Source organism: Oncorhynchus nerka, linkage group LG10 (assembly GCF_034236695.1).
Source record: "Oncorhynchus nerka isolate Pitt River linkage group LG10, Oner_Uvic_2.0, whole genome shotgun sequence".
Taxonomy (NCBI): Eukaryota; Metazoa; Chordata; class Actinopteri; order Salmoniformes; family Salmonidae; genus Oncorhynchus; species Oncorhynchus nerka.
Window position 1 is genome coordinate 39,383,891 of NC_088405.1, and position 15,274 is coordinate 39,399,164.

General features: G+C 44.8%; 1 protein-coding gene across 6 annotated transcripts in view; it reads left to right on the forward strand.

Annotated features, from left to right (window-relative positions):
* The window catches only part of LOC115135282 (regulator of microtubule dynamics protein 2), a 73,212-nt gene that overhangs the window by 55,069 nt on the left and 2,869 nt on the right, over positions 1-15,274 (forward strand). For all 6 annotated transcript variants that reach the window (XM_029669793.2, XM_029669794.2, XM_029669797.2 and 3 more), the window contains exons 6-8: positions 11,717-11,792; positions 13,005-13,082; positions 13,920-14,018. In XM_029669793.2, coding sequence (XP_029525653.1) covers positions 11,717-11,792; positions 13,005-13,082; positions 13,920-14,018 — 253 coding nt within the window. The remainder of the gene's footprint in view (positions 1-11,716; positions 11,793-13,004; positions 13,083-13,919; positions 14,019-15,274) is intronic.

Consider the following 15,274-nt stretch of genomic DNA (forward strand, 5'->3'; position numbering starts at 1 on the left):
TGAAACTGTAAAGTTATTTCCCATAATGCACTGCTGAAATTTACAAATTGCCACCAATATAAATGGTTTGTGCTATACATGTTAATCATATTTTGTTGACCTGCATATTGCTATTTATTCATCTCCCTCACATATAGCATAAGGAACCGATCAAACCTGCTATACGGTCCTCAACAGTTTTAATGTCATGACCCTAAACAAACGGCAAATGAACCTAAACGGGTTTGTAGAGTTGCAAGTGTGCTGTAGTCATTGAGTGCATGGCATATGAGACCATATACTCATATTTTGACTACTTTAATACACTAATTTGTCCAAATACTTATGATTTCGTCAAACAAGGGGAGTAGATACTGTGGTATCCCGGGAGGTCTATCCCGGGAGGTCTACCCCCGGAGGTTGGCTGATAGAGGGGAGGTACGTGCGACGACATTGGCTCCCTCTGCTGGGAGTAACTGTGCTGGGCACCCCGATGCTGACGGCACCAATTAAGGGAGAGTGTCAACCAATACAAAACCTCCGATTTAGTCACGGGCCCCGGGCAGAGAGAGCAGACGCGGGGAGGGGGAAGAAAGGTACCGAGAGAGATGAGGGGCTGAATGGGGCCCAGATGGAACCAGCCGTGGCCGTGAAGCTTGCGTGGAGCTGCCCTGGACGGGAGGAGTCCATGCCCTCCGCGCACTGTCGCCTGTGCAACCCATGCCCAGCCGCGAGAGGTCTCCACTGTGGGCCCGAGTCGGACCAGGGGATTAGACGTTATTTTGTTACGTTTATTTTATGTTACCCAGTAAAGGCGTTTTTCCTGACTAAGAGCCTCCCTGTCTCTGTGTCCATCTCTGTGCACTCAAACCAAACACCCCACGGTTTACCACAATACATAAAGTGCTTTTATGTCTAAAGAAGATATGTATGAAAATACTTTATTCCCTTGTTGATCGTTCGATCTCAAATCAAAAATGCTTGAGCAGAAACAACATAAAAATGTGAGCTTCACTGTCCAAATGCATATGGCGAGGACTGTACCTTGCAGTATGTTATGTGTACTTGCAAACGCATTGTTTTAAGAAGGCTAATCTTTTCCCCAGTGCGTGCATTTTCTAGGATTTACCAGTGAAATTGTCATTTGTGAACCAAACCTATCTTCGGTGAATGTTATTGGCCTCTATAAATTGCTGTGTGTATTTTTCTCATGGAAAAGTGTCACAGGGTGCCTTGTGCCTGCTCTGTGAGCCAACAGTCCTGTTTGCCTTGCTCGTTGGGAAATAATTAGCGTTAGCTCATTCACACATACCACAGCGCACTGTTGTCAAGTAAGAGGGATACATTTCCGGGTTTGTTTAGTTAATTAAGAACAACAGCTTTATGCTTAATCCTATATCCACTAAGAAACTTAAAGCAGTTTGGGTCCATGTCCCGGTTTAATGGCCAGATGGGAAATGAGATAAAGCTCCCAGTTTGAGGTTGGAGTGCGTGCGTAAGTGTGGGGGATGGGCAATTGGGGCCAAACAGTTCCGGTGTTGCAAGAGAGTTTATAAATCTGGGTTAACAATGTTTATTCTACTTAGCATTTCCGTGAGAACTTATTGTCGTTTCCTCAGACTTCTCAAACTTTCCCCTTGGCAGGTGTTGATTTATGCTTGTTAATTATGATTTACATTTCCTCACACTATAAAACGACTGTCATCGTGTTGTCCCCCCCCCCCCCCCCAAAAAAAATACAGAAACACTATCCACTTGTTCCATTGCTCTTTTCTAAGAACATTAGCTCATCTACTCCCACACACAGGTTGCCCAGGATTCAGAGTTCATCCACCCCTGTGCTGTTTAGGTTTAGCCTGGGGTGCTGTCTGCCTGCTGGTCCTCTCTCTTTCAAGGAGTTTCTATGTTTGGATGTGATGGCTGAAATGAATCTGCTGCTTCCGCCAAGCAGTTGACACCGCCCCCCTTGTCTTTGGCCAGTGGAGTGGGGGATTTCAAGGAAGAAGTGGATTGTAATAACCTTGCGCAATGTCCTGGCGATGACGGTGCTTTTCTCTGTTTCCTGTGACGCCCTCTACCTCTCTTGATCTCTCCCTCCCTCGCTTCCTTTCTGTAAAATGTTATGTGAGATATTGTTTCGGCAGGGGGAAAGAAAAAAACAACAACGTGGGGCAGGCACACCACTTCTCACCCTCGCATCCACTCCCCCCTCTCTGCCTCTAGAGTCAAGGTGCTGTTTCACACATCGCAAATGTAAACTTTAAGCATGGGCTTATATTTCTACTTGGGAAATTGGCTTAAGGTAGAGCTGCTGCCAGACTCATAATTTTTTTTTTTTAAATCTCAAATGGCAGGTGCAAATACCCTTCTTTGACACATTCTAACCTACATCCTAGAGACCTTTATCGGACAGTCATATCCAGAAAGACTCACTGTGAAGTGTCTTGATGAAGCATTGTCATCAGTGGCGCGATGCAGTGCCTTCGACCGCTGCGCCACTCGGGAGGCGAAATCAGTAGTTTTTGATAACTTCCCTTGTTCCAAATAACCCTAGTCTCCCTTGTGCACTCACCGTGAATTGTGGAGTGCTAAATGCATTTAAACCTAATATTAGAAAGTTGAGCAATACATGGAGTAGTAATGGAAAGCTGGGACACCCTCCCATTTTAAAAACGACCATAACTGCTTTCAAAAGTGTTTTTCCCACAATTGCGGGAACCTGCTTGTTTATGAGGACACGCAAGAAATGGTACTCCGTAGACTACGACAACAAATATGTAAGGGAAGTTCAGAGGAAAAGTCCATGTGGGCTGTTCCATATTCTTTGGGTTGTGCGACAACAGTTTGGCAGATGCGGTGCACCACTGCTAAATGAATCCAAGGAAAACACTGCGTAAGTAGCAACATGCTCAGAGTTTACCAAGAATTTTCAATATGAGCTGTTCATTAGCACGGAGTGTAGTTGAAGTCTATTGGGGCCAGATCTTGATCTGAGATCTAAAGGTAGGATCATAACTGTTTAGGTGGCTGCTCTACACCAGGATGGACCTTTTAGCCTGTGCTACATGGATGAATTGATTTGCAAAAATAAACAGACCATGAAATGTAGCAATTGCTGGTGTCGCCCCACCTTTCTGGATCTCTTCCATCCAAAATGAAAGTTCCCCCTGTGGAGGGAATCTCCAGAATGGGTTGGTGAGCCAACACCATTATGTGCTCGGCCGATGATGAGCAGCTTTGCCGTTTTGTACTGGCACCTCCAGATCCACGTACTTCTCGTTATGCACTGCCAGAACTCTCTGATTTAAACTCTTCTCCACCATTTACGATGGGAGTTGTGCGGCAACTAGTGTGGAGCTCCGACGTCACATCAAATTAGCACGACATTGATCTGTGTAATTGCTGGCTTTTCTTTGGGCGCTGAAATCAGTATTTCAATTTGTAGCCCTTTTTTCTCCCCAATATAGTGGTATCCAATTGGTAACTGTAGTCTGGTCCCATCTCTGCAACTCCCGTACGGACTCGGGAGAGGCGAAGTTCGAGAGCCATGCGTCCTCTGAAACACCACCCTGCCAAGCCGCACTGCTCCTTGACACACTGCTCGCTTAACCCGTAAGCCAGCCGTACCAATGTGTCGAAGGAAACACTGTCCTACTGGTGACCACCGTGTCAGTGTGCCCCCCACAGGAGTTGCTAGTGCGCGATGGGTCAAGGGCATCCCGGCCGGCCACACCCCTAACCCGGATGACTCTGGGCCAATTGTGCGCCACCTCATGGGTCTCCCGGTCGCGGCCGGCTGCGACACAGCCCAGGATCTAACCCGGGATCTGTAGTGATGCCTCTAGCACTGCGATGCAGTGCCTTAGACCGCTGCACCACTCGGGAGGCGAAATCAGTCGTTTTTGCTAATTTCATTTTATGTGACGTCAGAGCTCCAGTCCGCCCACACTTGTTGCTACTCCATCGAAAATCATGGAGTTGAGTTTAGTTGGCTATGCCAGAGCAGAGTTACATGCTGAATAATAATACTTAACTTGGCCTAACCACTGAGAGACAGGAAAAATTCCTGTGGTTAATATTGAGAAATCCATCCTGCTCCTTCACAGCCCTCACCTGTGAGATGTTCCATATGAACTGTGATTAGTACACACCTCTGTTATGCTACTCTGTGTTTCTCAACTCCACTCCACTCCCATGACTTAACTTTAGATTTATAGCTGTTAATCATATTATATTGAATAGGACTACATAAAAACAAATTAAAGAGTTGCTGTTTTTCCCTAGAGTGTTTACACTCCTGACAATCGCTAATGTTCCTCGACTAAAACTATAATTTGTACAGTTTATTCTACGCGGTTAGACACTGCTTCTTTACAGGCTTGTTATTCACTGTCACTCCATCAACTTGTGGTTATAAATGTGTTATGCATGGGTAAATAGGGTTATAGGGTTTTGGGGCATGTTGGCTCTGAAAGGTGTTACCCTCGAGGCTCCCTAGATACTAACTGTTGGGACCTTTTTAGGTCATCTGGCAGACTACTTTACCTCCCCTAACATTAATAGTCAGTATTTTATTTTGGATTAGATGTTGCAGAAGCAGCAGCTACTCTTCCTGGGGTCCACACAATGCATAAAACATGAAATTATGCAGAACACCAATAGACAAGAAGGTCTCAAGGACAGAACTGCACACATTTAAAATAAGAATAAAGTCCTACTGACAGTTACCCACATTACTGACAGTTACTCACATCACTGACAGTTACTCACATCACTGACAGTTACTCACATCACTGACAGTTACTCACATCACTGACAGTTACCCACATCACTGACAGTTACTCACATTACTGACAGTTACCCACATCACTGACAGTTACCCACATCACTGACCGTTACCCACATTACTGACAGTTACCCACATTACTGACAGTTACCCACATTACTGACAGTTACCCACACGTCAATACATACACTGAGTCCACAAAACCTCAAGAACACCTGCTCTGTCCGTGACAGACTGACCAGGTGAAAGCTGTGATCCCTTATTGATGTCACTTGTTAAGTCTACTTCAGTCAGCGTAGATGAAGGGGGCGGAGACCAGTTTAAAGAAGGCTTTCTAATCCTTGAGACAATTGAGACATGCATTGTGTGCATGTGTGGCAAGATTTAAGTGCCTTTTGAATGGAGTATGGTAGTAGGTGCCAGGCACACCGGTTTGTGACAAGAACTGCAACGCTGCTGGGTTTTTCACGCTCCACAGCACCCAAAGGACATCCAGCCAACTTGGCACAACTGTGGGAAGCATTGCAGTCAACATGGGCAGTGTAGAGTGTGGAGTCCACATGCCCTGACGAATTAGAGCAAAAGAAGGGGCGTGCCACTCTATTAGGAAGGTGTTCCTAATGTTTGGTGTACTCAGTGTATACATGTGCCTAAGATCTATCTATCTATTCAGATAGGGGAGAAGCAAACCATTTTATCATCCATCCACCGGCGGTATTTATTCATTAACAGGTAGCAAGTCGGTCAGTGGTGTAGGACTTGCGAAAACATATCATCACACACCAATGTTTTCATTGGAAGCCAGTCGGCTAAAAGCTGCAGATAGCATCTCCGCTATCTCATCGCGCTGCCATAAGAAAATAAACAATTACCGTTTTGTTACAGTTATATACAATTCACCCGCCAATGCTTTGGCAGATAATAGATAAAGATGCTTTTGTGAGTGTGGTGTGGGTGGCACTTGATTTCTCGCTGTCTTATTTTGCAACACCCACTGTATAGGTGGTATACATTTTAAAGCACGTATGAATCACATGGAGCATATGAAAATCGGTGCACAGAGCATACACACAATTCTAATACTTTCCTGCTAATCAGGCAACAGAATTTGAGCATTGGCGGTTGGTGCAACGCACTTTTCTCAGAACCCACAGCTACAGGCTGGGGATAAAACACACACCATCTTCCACGGTTTTATTTAGCCCCTTCCTTGTTCCCAGTGTCCCTTGTATATTAAATCTGCATTCTGGGATTCAAAAAACAACTAAACACAATACTTTACTTGTTTTGGACTAACAATCCAAGAGATTATTCTGACCATATTTTGGAGCTATACCCTGGAAACCATTCTAGAATTGAAATGACCATTGAACAGCTTCCCAAAGTACAGATTGGAGCTTTAATTGGGATAGAGAACAATGGAAAAGAGGGAAAGCAGCTGATCTTATCTCTCCTTCTCAAGTTGTTTAATGAGGAGCTTGTCTGGGAGGTTTTGCTAACATTGCTGAATGTGTACAATTTGATTTGTTGGCTACCAGCCCCTCCTGGGTGGAGTGGTGGCTAGTGACCCAGGGAATGAGTGGTGTGAGTCAGGGGCGGAAGGTAGCCTCGAATTTAGAGTGTTGGGCCAGTAACCGAAAGGTTGATGGTTCAAATACCAGAGCCGACAAGGTGGGGGGGAAAGTATTTCGCTGTGATGAGAGGGATTTTGTTTCACTGAGTTGTGGCTGAATGACGATAATGAATAACATACAGCTGGCGGGTTATACACTGTATCAGCAGGATAGAACAGCAGCCTCTTGTAAGACAAGGGGTGACGGTCTATTTATATTTGTAAACAACAGCTGGTGCACGATATCCAAGGAAGTCTCAAGGTTTTGCTCGCCTGAGGTAGAATACCTCATGATAAGCTGTAGACCACACTATCTACCTAGAGAGTTTTCATCTATATTCTTTGTAGCTGTCTATTTACCACCACAAACCGATGCTGGCACTAAGACCGCACTCAATGAGCTGTATACAGCCATAAGGAAACACTCATCCAAAGGGGGCGCTCCTAGTGGCCGGTGACTTTAATGCAGGGAAACTTAAATCCGTTTGACCTAATTTCCTGCTGCGCAAAATGTGCAACCAGAGGGGGAAAAAACTCTAGACCACATTTACTCAACACACAGAGACGTGTACAAAGCTCTCCCTCGCCCTCCATTTGGCAAATCTGACTATAATTCTATCCTCTTGATTCCTGCATACAAGCAAAAATTAAAGCAGGAAGCACCAGTGACTCGGTCAATAAAAAAGTGGTCAGATGAAGCAGATCCATATCCAGTCTGTGCTAGCAAAACAGGACTGTTTTGCTAGCACAGACTGGATATGGATATTCTAGGATTCCTCCAATTGCATTGAGGAGTACAACACATCAGTCACTGGCTTCATTAATAAGTGCATTGACGACATCGTCCCCACAGTGGCTGTACGTACATACCCAAACCAGAAGTCATGGATTACAGGCAACATTCGCACTGAGCTAAAGGGTAGAGCTGCCGCTTTCAAGGAGTGGAACTCTAACCCGGAAGCTTATAAAGAATCCTGCTCTCTGACGAACCATTAAACGGGCAAAACATCAATACGGGACTAAGATTGAATCGTACTACACCAGCTTCGACGCTCGTCGGATGTGGCAGGGCTTGCAAACTATTACAGATTACAAAGGGAAGCATGGCTGAGAGCTGCCCATGACACGAGGCTACCAGACGAGCTAAATAACTTCTATGCTAGCTTTGAGGCAAGTAACACTGAAACATGTATGAGAACATCAGCTGTTCCGGATGACTGTGTGATCACGCTCTCCACAGCCGATGTGAGTAAGACCTTTAAACAGGTCGACATTCACAAGGCCGCAGGGCCAGACGGATTACCAGGACGTGTACTCCGAGCATGCGATGACCAACTGGTCTTTACTGACATTTTCAACCTCTCCCTGTCTGTGTCTGTAATACCAACATGTTTCAAGCAGACCACCATGGTCCCTGTGCCCAAGAACACTAAGGTAACCTGCCTAAATGACTACCGACCCATAGCACTCACGTCTGTAGCCATGAAGTGCTTTGAAAGGCTGGTCATGGCTCACATCAACACCATTATCTCAGAAACCCTAGACCCACTTCAATCTGCATACCACTCCAACAGATCTACAGATGATACAATCTCTATTGCACTCCACACTGCCCTTTCACACCTGGACAAAAGGAACACCTATGTTAGAATGCTATTCATTGACTACAGCTCAGTGTTCAACACCGTAGTGCCCTCTAAGCTAAGGACCCTGTGACTCAACACCTCCCTCTGCAATTGGATCCTGGACTTCCTGTCGGGCCGCCCCCAGGTGGTAAGGGTAGGTAACAACACATCCACCACGCTGATCCTCAACACAGGGGCTCCTCGGGTGCGTGCTCAGTCCCCTTCCGTACTCCCTGTTCACTCATGACTGCACGGCCAGGCACGACTCCCAACACCATCATTTAAGTTTGCTGATGATACAACAGGGTAGGCCTGATCACCGAGAATGACGAGACAGCCTATAGGGAGGAGATCAGACACCTGATTGTGTGGTGCAAGGACAACAACCTCTCCCTCAACATGATCAAGACAAAGGAGATGATTGTGTACTACAGGAAAAGGAGGACCGAGCAGGCCCCCATTCTCATCAACGGGGCTGTAGTGGTGCAGGTTGAGAGCTTCAAGTTCCTTGGTGTCCACATCACCAACAAACTAACATGGTCCAAGCACACCAAGATAGTTGTGAAGAGGGCACGACAAAACCTTTTCAGGAGACTAAAAAGATTTGGCATGGGTCCTCAGATCCTCAAGGTTCTACAGCTGCACCATCGAGAGTATCCTGACGGGTTATATCTCTGCCTGGTATGGCAACTGTTTGTGCTCCTACATCAAGGTACTACAGAGAATAGTGCGTACGGCCCATTACGTCACTGGGGCCAAGCTTCCTGCCATCCAGGACCTTTATACCAGGCAGTGTCAGAGGAAGGACCTTAAAATGGTCAGACTCCAGCCACCCTAGTCATAGACGGTTCTCTCTGCTACTGCACAGCAAGCGGTACGGGAGCGCCAAGTCTAGGTCCAAGAGGCTTCTAAACAGCTACTGCCCCCAAGCCATAAGACTCCTGAACATCTAATCAAATGACTACCCAGACTATTTGCATTGCCCCTGCCCCCCTCTTACGCTGCTGCTACTCTGTTATTATCTATGCATAGTCACTTTAAAAACTCTACCTGCATGTACATATTACCTCGACTAACCGGTGCCCCCGCACATTGACTCTGTACCTGTACCCCCTGTATATAGCCTCGATATTGTTATTTTACTGCTGCTCTTTATTTGTTATTATACATTTTTTCATTTAAATAGGTATTTTTCATTTGAGCAACGCACTTAGCCCTAATTGCTCCATGGGTGCTGTAAAATGGCAACACTGGCCGTGACCCCACTCCCTACAGGTGTCTCAGGGCAAGTTGAGATATGCAAAGAAACGCATTTCAATTGCACACTTGTGTGTAACAGGACAAATATACAGGGAATTTCAAACACAGATTCAACCACAAAGACCAGGGAGGTTTCTAATGCCAGACTGAGCATACAAGTATTTGACTGAGCGGTGGTAGGCAGAAGCAGGCGCTAAACATTCATTCAAACAGCACTTTCGTGCGTTTTGCCAGCAGCTCTTCGTTGTGCGTCAAGCATTGCGCTGTTTATGACTTCAAGCCTATCAACTCCCGAGATGAGGCTGGTGTAACCGAAGTGAAATGGTTTAGCTCCCTCGATCTGGGGCTCCACGCAAGATCTCACCCCGTGGGGTCAAAATGATCACAAGAACGGTGAGCAAAAATCCCAGAACCACACGGGGGAACCTAGTGAATGACCTGCAGAGAGCTGGGACCAAAGTAAGAAAGCCTACCATCAGTAACACACTACGCCGCCAGGGACTCAAATCCTGCAGTGCCAGATGTGTCCCCCTGCTTAAGCTAGTACATGTCCAGGCCCGTCTGAAGTTTGCTAGAGAGCATTTGGATGATCCAGAAGAAGATTGGGAGAATGTCATATGGTCAGATGAAACCAAAATATAACTTTTTGGTAAAAACTCAACTCGTCGTGTTTGGAGGACAAAGAATGCTGAGTTGCATCCAAAGAACACCATACCTACTGTGAAGCATGGGGGTGGAAACATCATGCTTTGGGGCTGTTTTTCTGCAACGGGACCAGGACGACTGATCCGTGTAAAGGAAATAATGAATGGGGCCATGTATCGTGAGATTTTGAGTGAAAACCTCCTTCCATCAGCAAGGGCATTGAAGATGAAACGTGGCTAGGTCTTTCAGCATGACAATGATCCCAAATACACCGCCCGGGCAACGAAGGAGTGGCTTCGTAATAAGTATTTCAAGGTCCTGGAGTGGCCTAGCCAGTCTCCCGATCTCAACCCCATAGAAAATCTTTGGAGGGAGTTGAAAGTCTGTGTTGCCCAGCAACAGCCCCAAAACATCACTGCTCTAGAGGAGATCTGCATGGAGGAATGGGCCAAAATACCAGCAACAGTGTGTGAAAACCTTGTGAAAACGTTTGACCTCTGTCATTGCCAACAAAGGGTATATAACAAAGTATTGAGATAAACTTTTGTTATTGACCAAATACTTATTTTCCACCATAATTTGCAAATAAATTCATTAAAAATCCTACAATGTGATTTTCTGGATTTTTTTTCTCATTTTGTCTGTCATAGTTGAAGTGTACCTATGATGAAAATTACAGGCCTCTCTCATCTTTTTAAGTGGTTGAACTTGGACAATTGGTGGCTGACTAAATTATTTTTTGCCCCACTAATTTTTTTTAATCGGCCGATTAATCGATATCGGCTTTTTTGGTCCTCCAATAATCGGTATCGGCGTTGAAAAATCATAATCGGTCGACCTCTAGTATCAATACACCCAGTCACTACAAAAGATACAGGCGTCCTTCCTAACTCAGTTGCCGGAGGAAGGAAACTTCTCAAAGATTTCACCATGAGGCCAATGGTGACTTTTTAAAACAGTTACGGAGTTTAATGGCTGTAATGGTAGAAAACTGAAGATGGATCAACAGCATTGTAGTTACTCCACAATACGTACCTAAATGACAGTGAATAGAAGGAAGTCTGTACAGAATACAAATATTCCAAAACATGTATCCTGTTTGGAACAAGGCACTAAAGTAATACTGCCAAAAATGTGGCTTAGCAATTCACTTTTTGTCTAGAATACAAAGTGTTATGTTTTGAGCAAATCCAATACAGCATTCATGAGTAGCACTCTCCATATTTTCAAGCGTAGTAGTGGCTGCATCATGTTATGGGTATGCTTGTAATCGTTAAGGACTGTGGAGTTTTTCAGAATAAAAAATAAACGTAATGGAGCTAAACACAGACAAAATCGTTGAGGAAAACCTGGTTCAGTCTGATTTCCACCAGACACTGAGTTTAATTCACCTTTCATCAGAACAATAACCTTAAACACAAGGCCAAATCTACATTGGAGCTGCTTACCAAGTAGACCATGAATGTTCCTGAGTGGCTTAGTTACAGTTTGAACTTAAATCTGCTTGAAAATCTATGGCAAGTTATATGAAAATGGTTGTCTAGCAATGATCAACAAACAATTTGACAGAGCTTAAAGCAATTTCAGGGAGAAAAAAAAAGAGGCAAATGTTGCACAATCAAGGTGTGGAAAGCTCTTACTTACAGACTTACCCAGAAAGACCCACAGCTGTAATCGCTGCCAAAGGTGCTTCTTCTACAAAGTATTGAAATAGGGGTGTCTCTCACTTTCAAAAGGCTTTATTGGCATGACAAAAATGACATATTCATATTGCCAAAGCAACATTGTCTCAATTCTCTGTTTCTCTAGGTACGCTATAATGTGTGGAATCATGACAGAGTACGAGACTGTGCAGAACAGGATAAAGAATGGCTACATCTTCAAAGTAAGGGATTTTTTTTGACAGACCGTCTACACATAAAGCCATATCTTTATGTAGTCACTGATTCAAGTGTTTGTTTTGTGTGTACTTGAAGCATGTCAGACCTTACCTACATTAGCAGCACCTGAGGTGATGGCAGGCACACAGATGGAATGGTGGAATTTAGCAATAATAAGAGAGGGTAACTGAGGTGAGGTCGGGGAGTGTGCTTTTCCAGAACTTCCCCTGTGGTCTCGCTCAGTCAGTGTTGATTCCCAGCTATGTCGAGGGTCCTCCCCTATCATACAACCACAAGTTGACAGCTGAAGAATCACCCTCGGTCTTATTTAGGTCAGGTATCCCTCAAATTAAATATAATTGTTTTTCCTATACATACGTTTATTGTCAGTACTTATATACACTGACTGCTGTACAGGCGTTAGCCTTATTGACTGTGGGCTCTATTCAGATCACTCCCCTCACTGTCCAGCAGCATACCACCCTACATCCCACTGCTGGCTTGCCTCTGAAGCTAAGCAGGGTTGGTCCCTGGATGGGAGACCAGATGCTGCTGGAAGTGGCACTCTTTCGGAGGAGGCACTCTTTCATCTGGTCTATAAAAAAAAATCCCAGTGCACCAAGGCAGTGATTGGGGACATTGCCATGTGACGGGTGCTGTCTTGCGGATGAGACGTTAAACGGGTGTCTTGACTCTCTGGCACTTATAGTAAGAGTAGGGGTGTTAACCCTGGTGTCCTGTGCTAAATTCCCAATCTGGCCCTCATACCATCATGGCCACCTAATCATCCACAGCTTAAAATTGGTTGTTTTCTCTCCCCTGTAACTATTCCCCAGGTTGTTGCTGTTAATGAGAATGTGTTCTCAGTCAACTTACCTGCTAAAATAAGGGTTAAATAAATAAAACACCCAGATGCATGGGTTGCATAATGGCTGAACCGCACGCAGCAATTATATATATATATATATATATATATATATATATATATATATATATATATATATAGATGAGAGAGAGAGGATTTTGCGATTGAGTGGAAAAGAACAGTGCGAGGGAGAGGGTTGCATGACAAATAGGAGCTTGTGATGCATGTGCGTGTGTGAGAGATTTTTGTGGCGTAGTTGTGGGTAGCTGTGGAGCAGGGCAGATCAGGTCAGAGGGAAATGTGTGGTGTCATGAATCAACACTTAATGCTGTCTGTCCTCTTCCTCTTCCAGGATCATCTGGATAAGGCCATCGAGCTGAAGCCACAGGATCCTATGTCTTACTACCTGCTGGGCCGCTGGTGCTACGCTGTATGTGACATACACACACATTAACCCAAGTCAACCATACAGTGAGGAATACACTCCCTGAAAAGTGATCAATGTAGGAGCTTTGAGAAGGAGTCATTAGCAATACACACTCATTGACACACACTCATTGACAGACACACACACAAGCACCCTCCACATACCCTGCCATGTGTAGCTAGCTGCAGTCAAAGATGAGTGGCTATTTCTCCGAAGAAGGAAGAAAAAGTCACCCCTGATGATTTGTGAGAGTGAATTTAAAGGGCGTTCTGCTCTGTGTTCACGTTAAACATTGATCGGCTGTGTACGTTCAGGCAGCGGCCCCTCTTTGAAAGGGCCCACGGGGACGGCAAGGCAGTGCTACACCTACAATTGCACATTTCTAAGATGAATGGGGCGGGGAAGGAACAGTGCGTGCGTTTGACCTAGCAAGTCCATCACATTAGGCCCATTATCTTATTCCTGTAATCAAGTTTTATGGAAAAGGTGTGTGTGACTGCTTATCATGATGGGTTGGTTTGTGTCAGGATTAGAAATTGCTTCCATTGCGGGTTACATTGTCACCGCATCCTGAGTGACGGGGCTTTAGGAACAGTAGTTAGTATTTTGGAAGTGTCTTTCCATAGTGACTTCTTTTTTTTAATCTTTTTTTTTAAGATGGGGGGGGGAGTAATTTTCAGATCCTTTACTCCCATGACCACCCCCCTCCCCCCTCCTGTTTAAATGCTACTTGCACTGTTTACGCACTGTAGTATGAGAGTCATATTCACACCATGTCGTTTTAAATGTTTATCTGATTCACCATGTTCTGAAAGGGCTCTATACACTGGTTCTGTTCAGGTGGCTCAGCTGTCCTGGATCGAGAGGAAAATTGCTGCTACATTGTTTGGAGAGCCTCCAAGTGCCACGGTCCAAGATGCGCTGAAGAACTTCCTCAAGGTATTGGGATTCTCCTTGCTACCATAGATTGTGGTGTGTTTGGCAGTACCTGTTAGTGTGGAGTAAAGCATGTCACGCCTTGCAAATTAAATTTACCAGTACATTTCTCATTTGCCCGACTGCTAGATTTGAATATGGACAGCTACTCTGTTTCTGTTACTTTCATAGTTCTGCACTGTATACTTTAGCCTGTTAGAATCATACAGTCCTTTCAAGTTTTTTAAATTTTAATTTAACTAGGCAAGTCAGTTAAGAACTAATTCTTATTTACAATGACAGCCTATCAGAGAACAGTCGTCCTGCCTTGTTCAGGGGCAGAACGGCAGATTTTTTTTTTTTTTACCTTGTCAGTTCTGGGATTCGATCTAGCAACCTTTCGGTTACTGGTCCGACTCTCTAACCACTAAGGCTACCCTGCCGCCCCAAGTTCTCTCTCTTTAACTCAGCTTTTCTGATCACTGTACATTTCAACTCGGAGAACTCCTCCCTGTGTTCTGCGCACTTGCTGTTAGATTTAAGAAACCACAAGTATTTCGAGGCTTAATCTGTGTTCCCACATTTCACATGTTTATATAGAGAGACGTGAAATGACTCCTGTCCAAGATTCTCTTGCTTCATGCCTCTTCCTCGCGTCTTGTGTATCTCACCCATCAAATGAATTGAAGTGGTCTCTGTTGTAACTTGTTTCTTCTGGCCGCAAGGACTCTGGTAGAGGCTGTTTAGCTTCAACAAACACATCCTGCTGTTCTACAACTTGTGCCACTATAACCAAGTACACAAACAGTAACTACACACTACCTAGTGCCCAGGTGTTGCCCTAGTATTCTTCTAATTGTACTATTAATAATAGGGTCCGAATTTAAGGTAGAGTCAAGTGAAATAGGATTGTCTACGGCTAGAGGCAGAATAGTGCTATGGTTAGTCCTTTCTGTAATTGTGTGTGCTGAGCAGGTTCTATGTTTCAATTGCAGTCATTTGCCCAAATCGTGTACCAACCCCCGTACCTGTCCTGGACTGATCTAATGCCATTAGAACGTAAACTGTGAGGCAGTGTTTTTGTCAGCGGTTGTGTTTTTGGTGCCGGTCCAATGGAAGAATACAGCCGTGTTATTGTGCTATAGGAGGACATGCTCATTGTAAAGGCTGGAATGGAACGGTATCAAACGTATGGAAACCACGTTTGACTCACTTCCATTTATTCCATTCCAGCCATTGCAATGAGCCTACTCCTCCTATAGCTCTTCCCACCAGCCTCC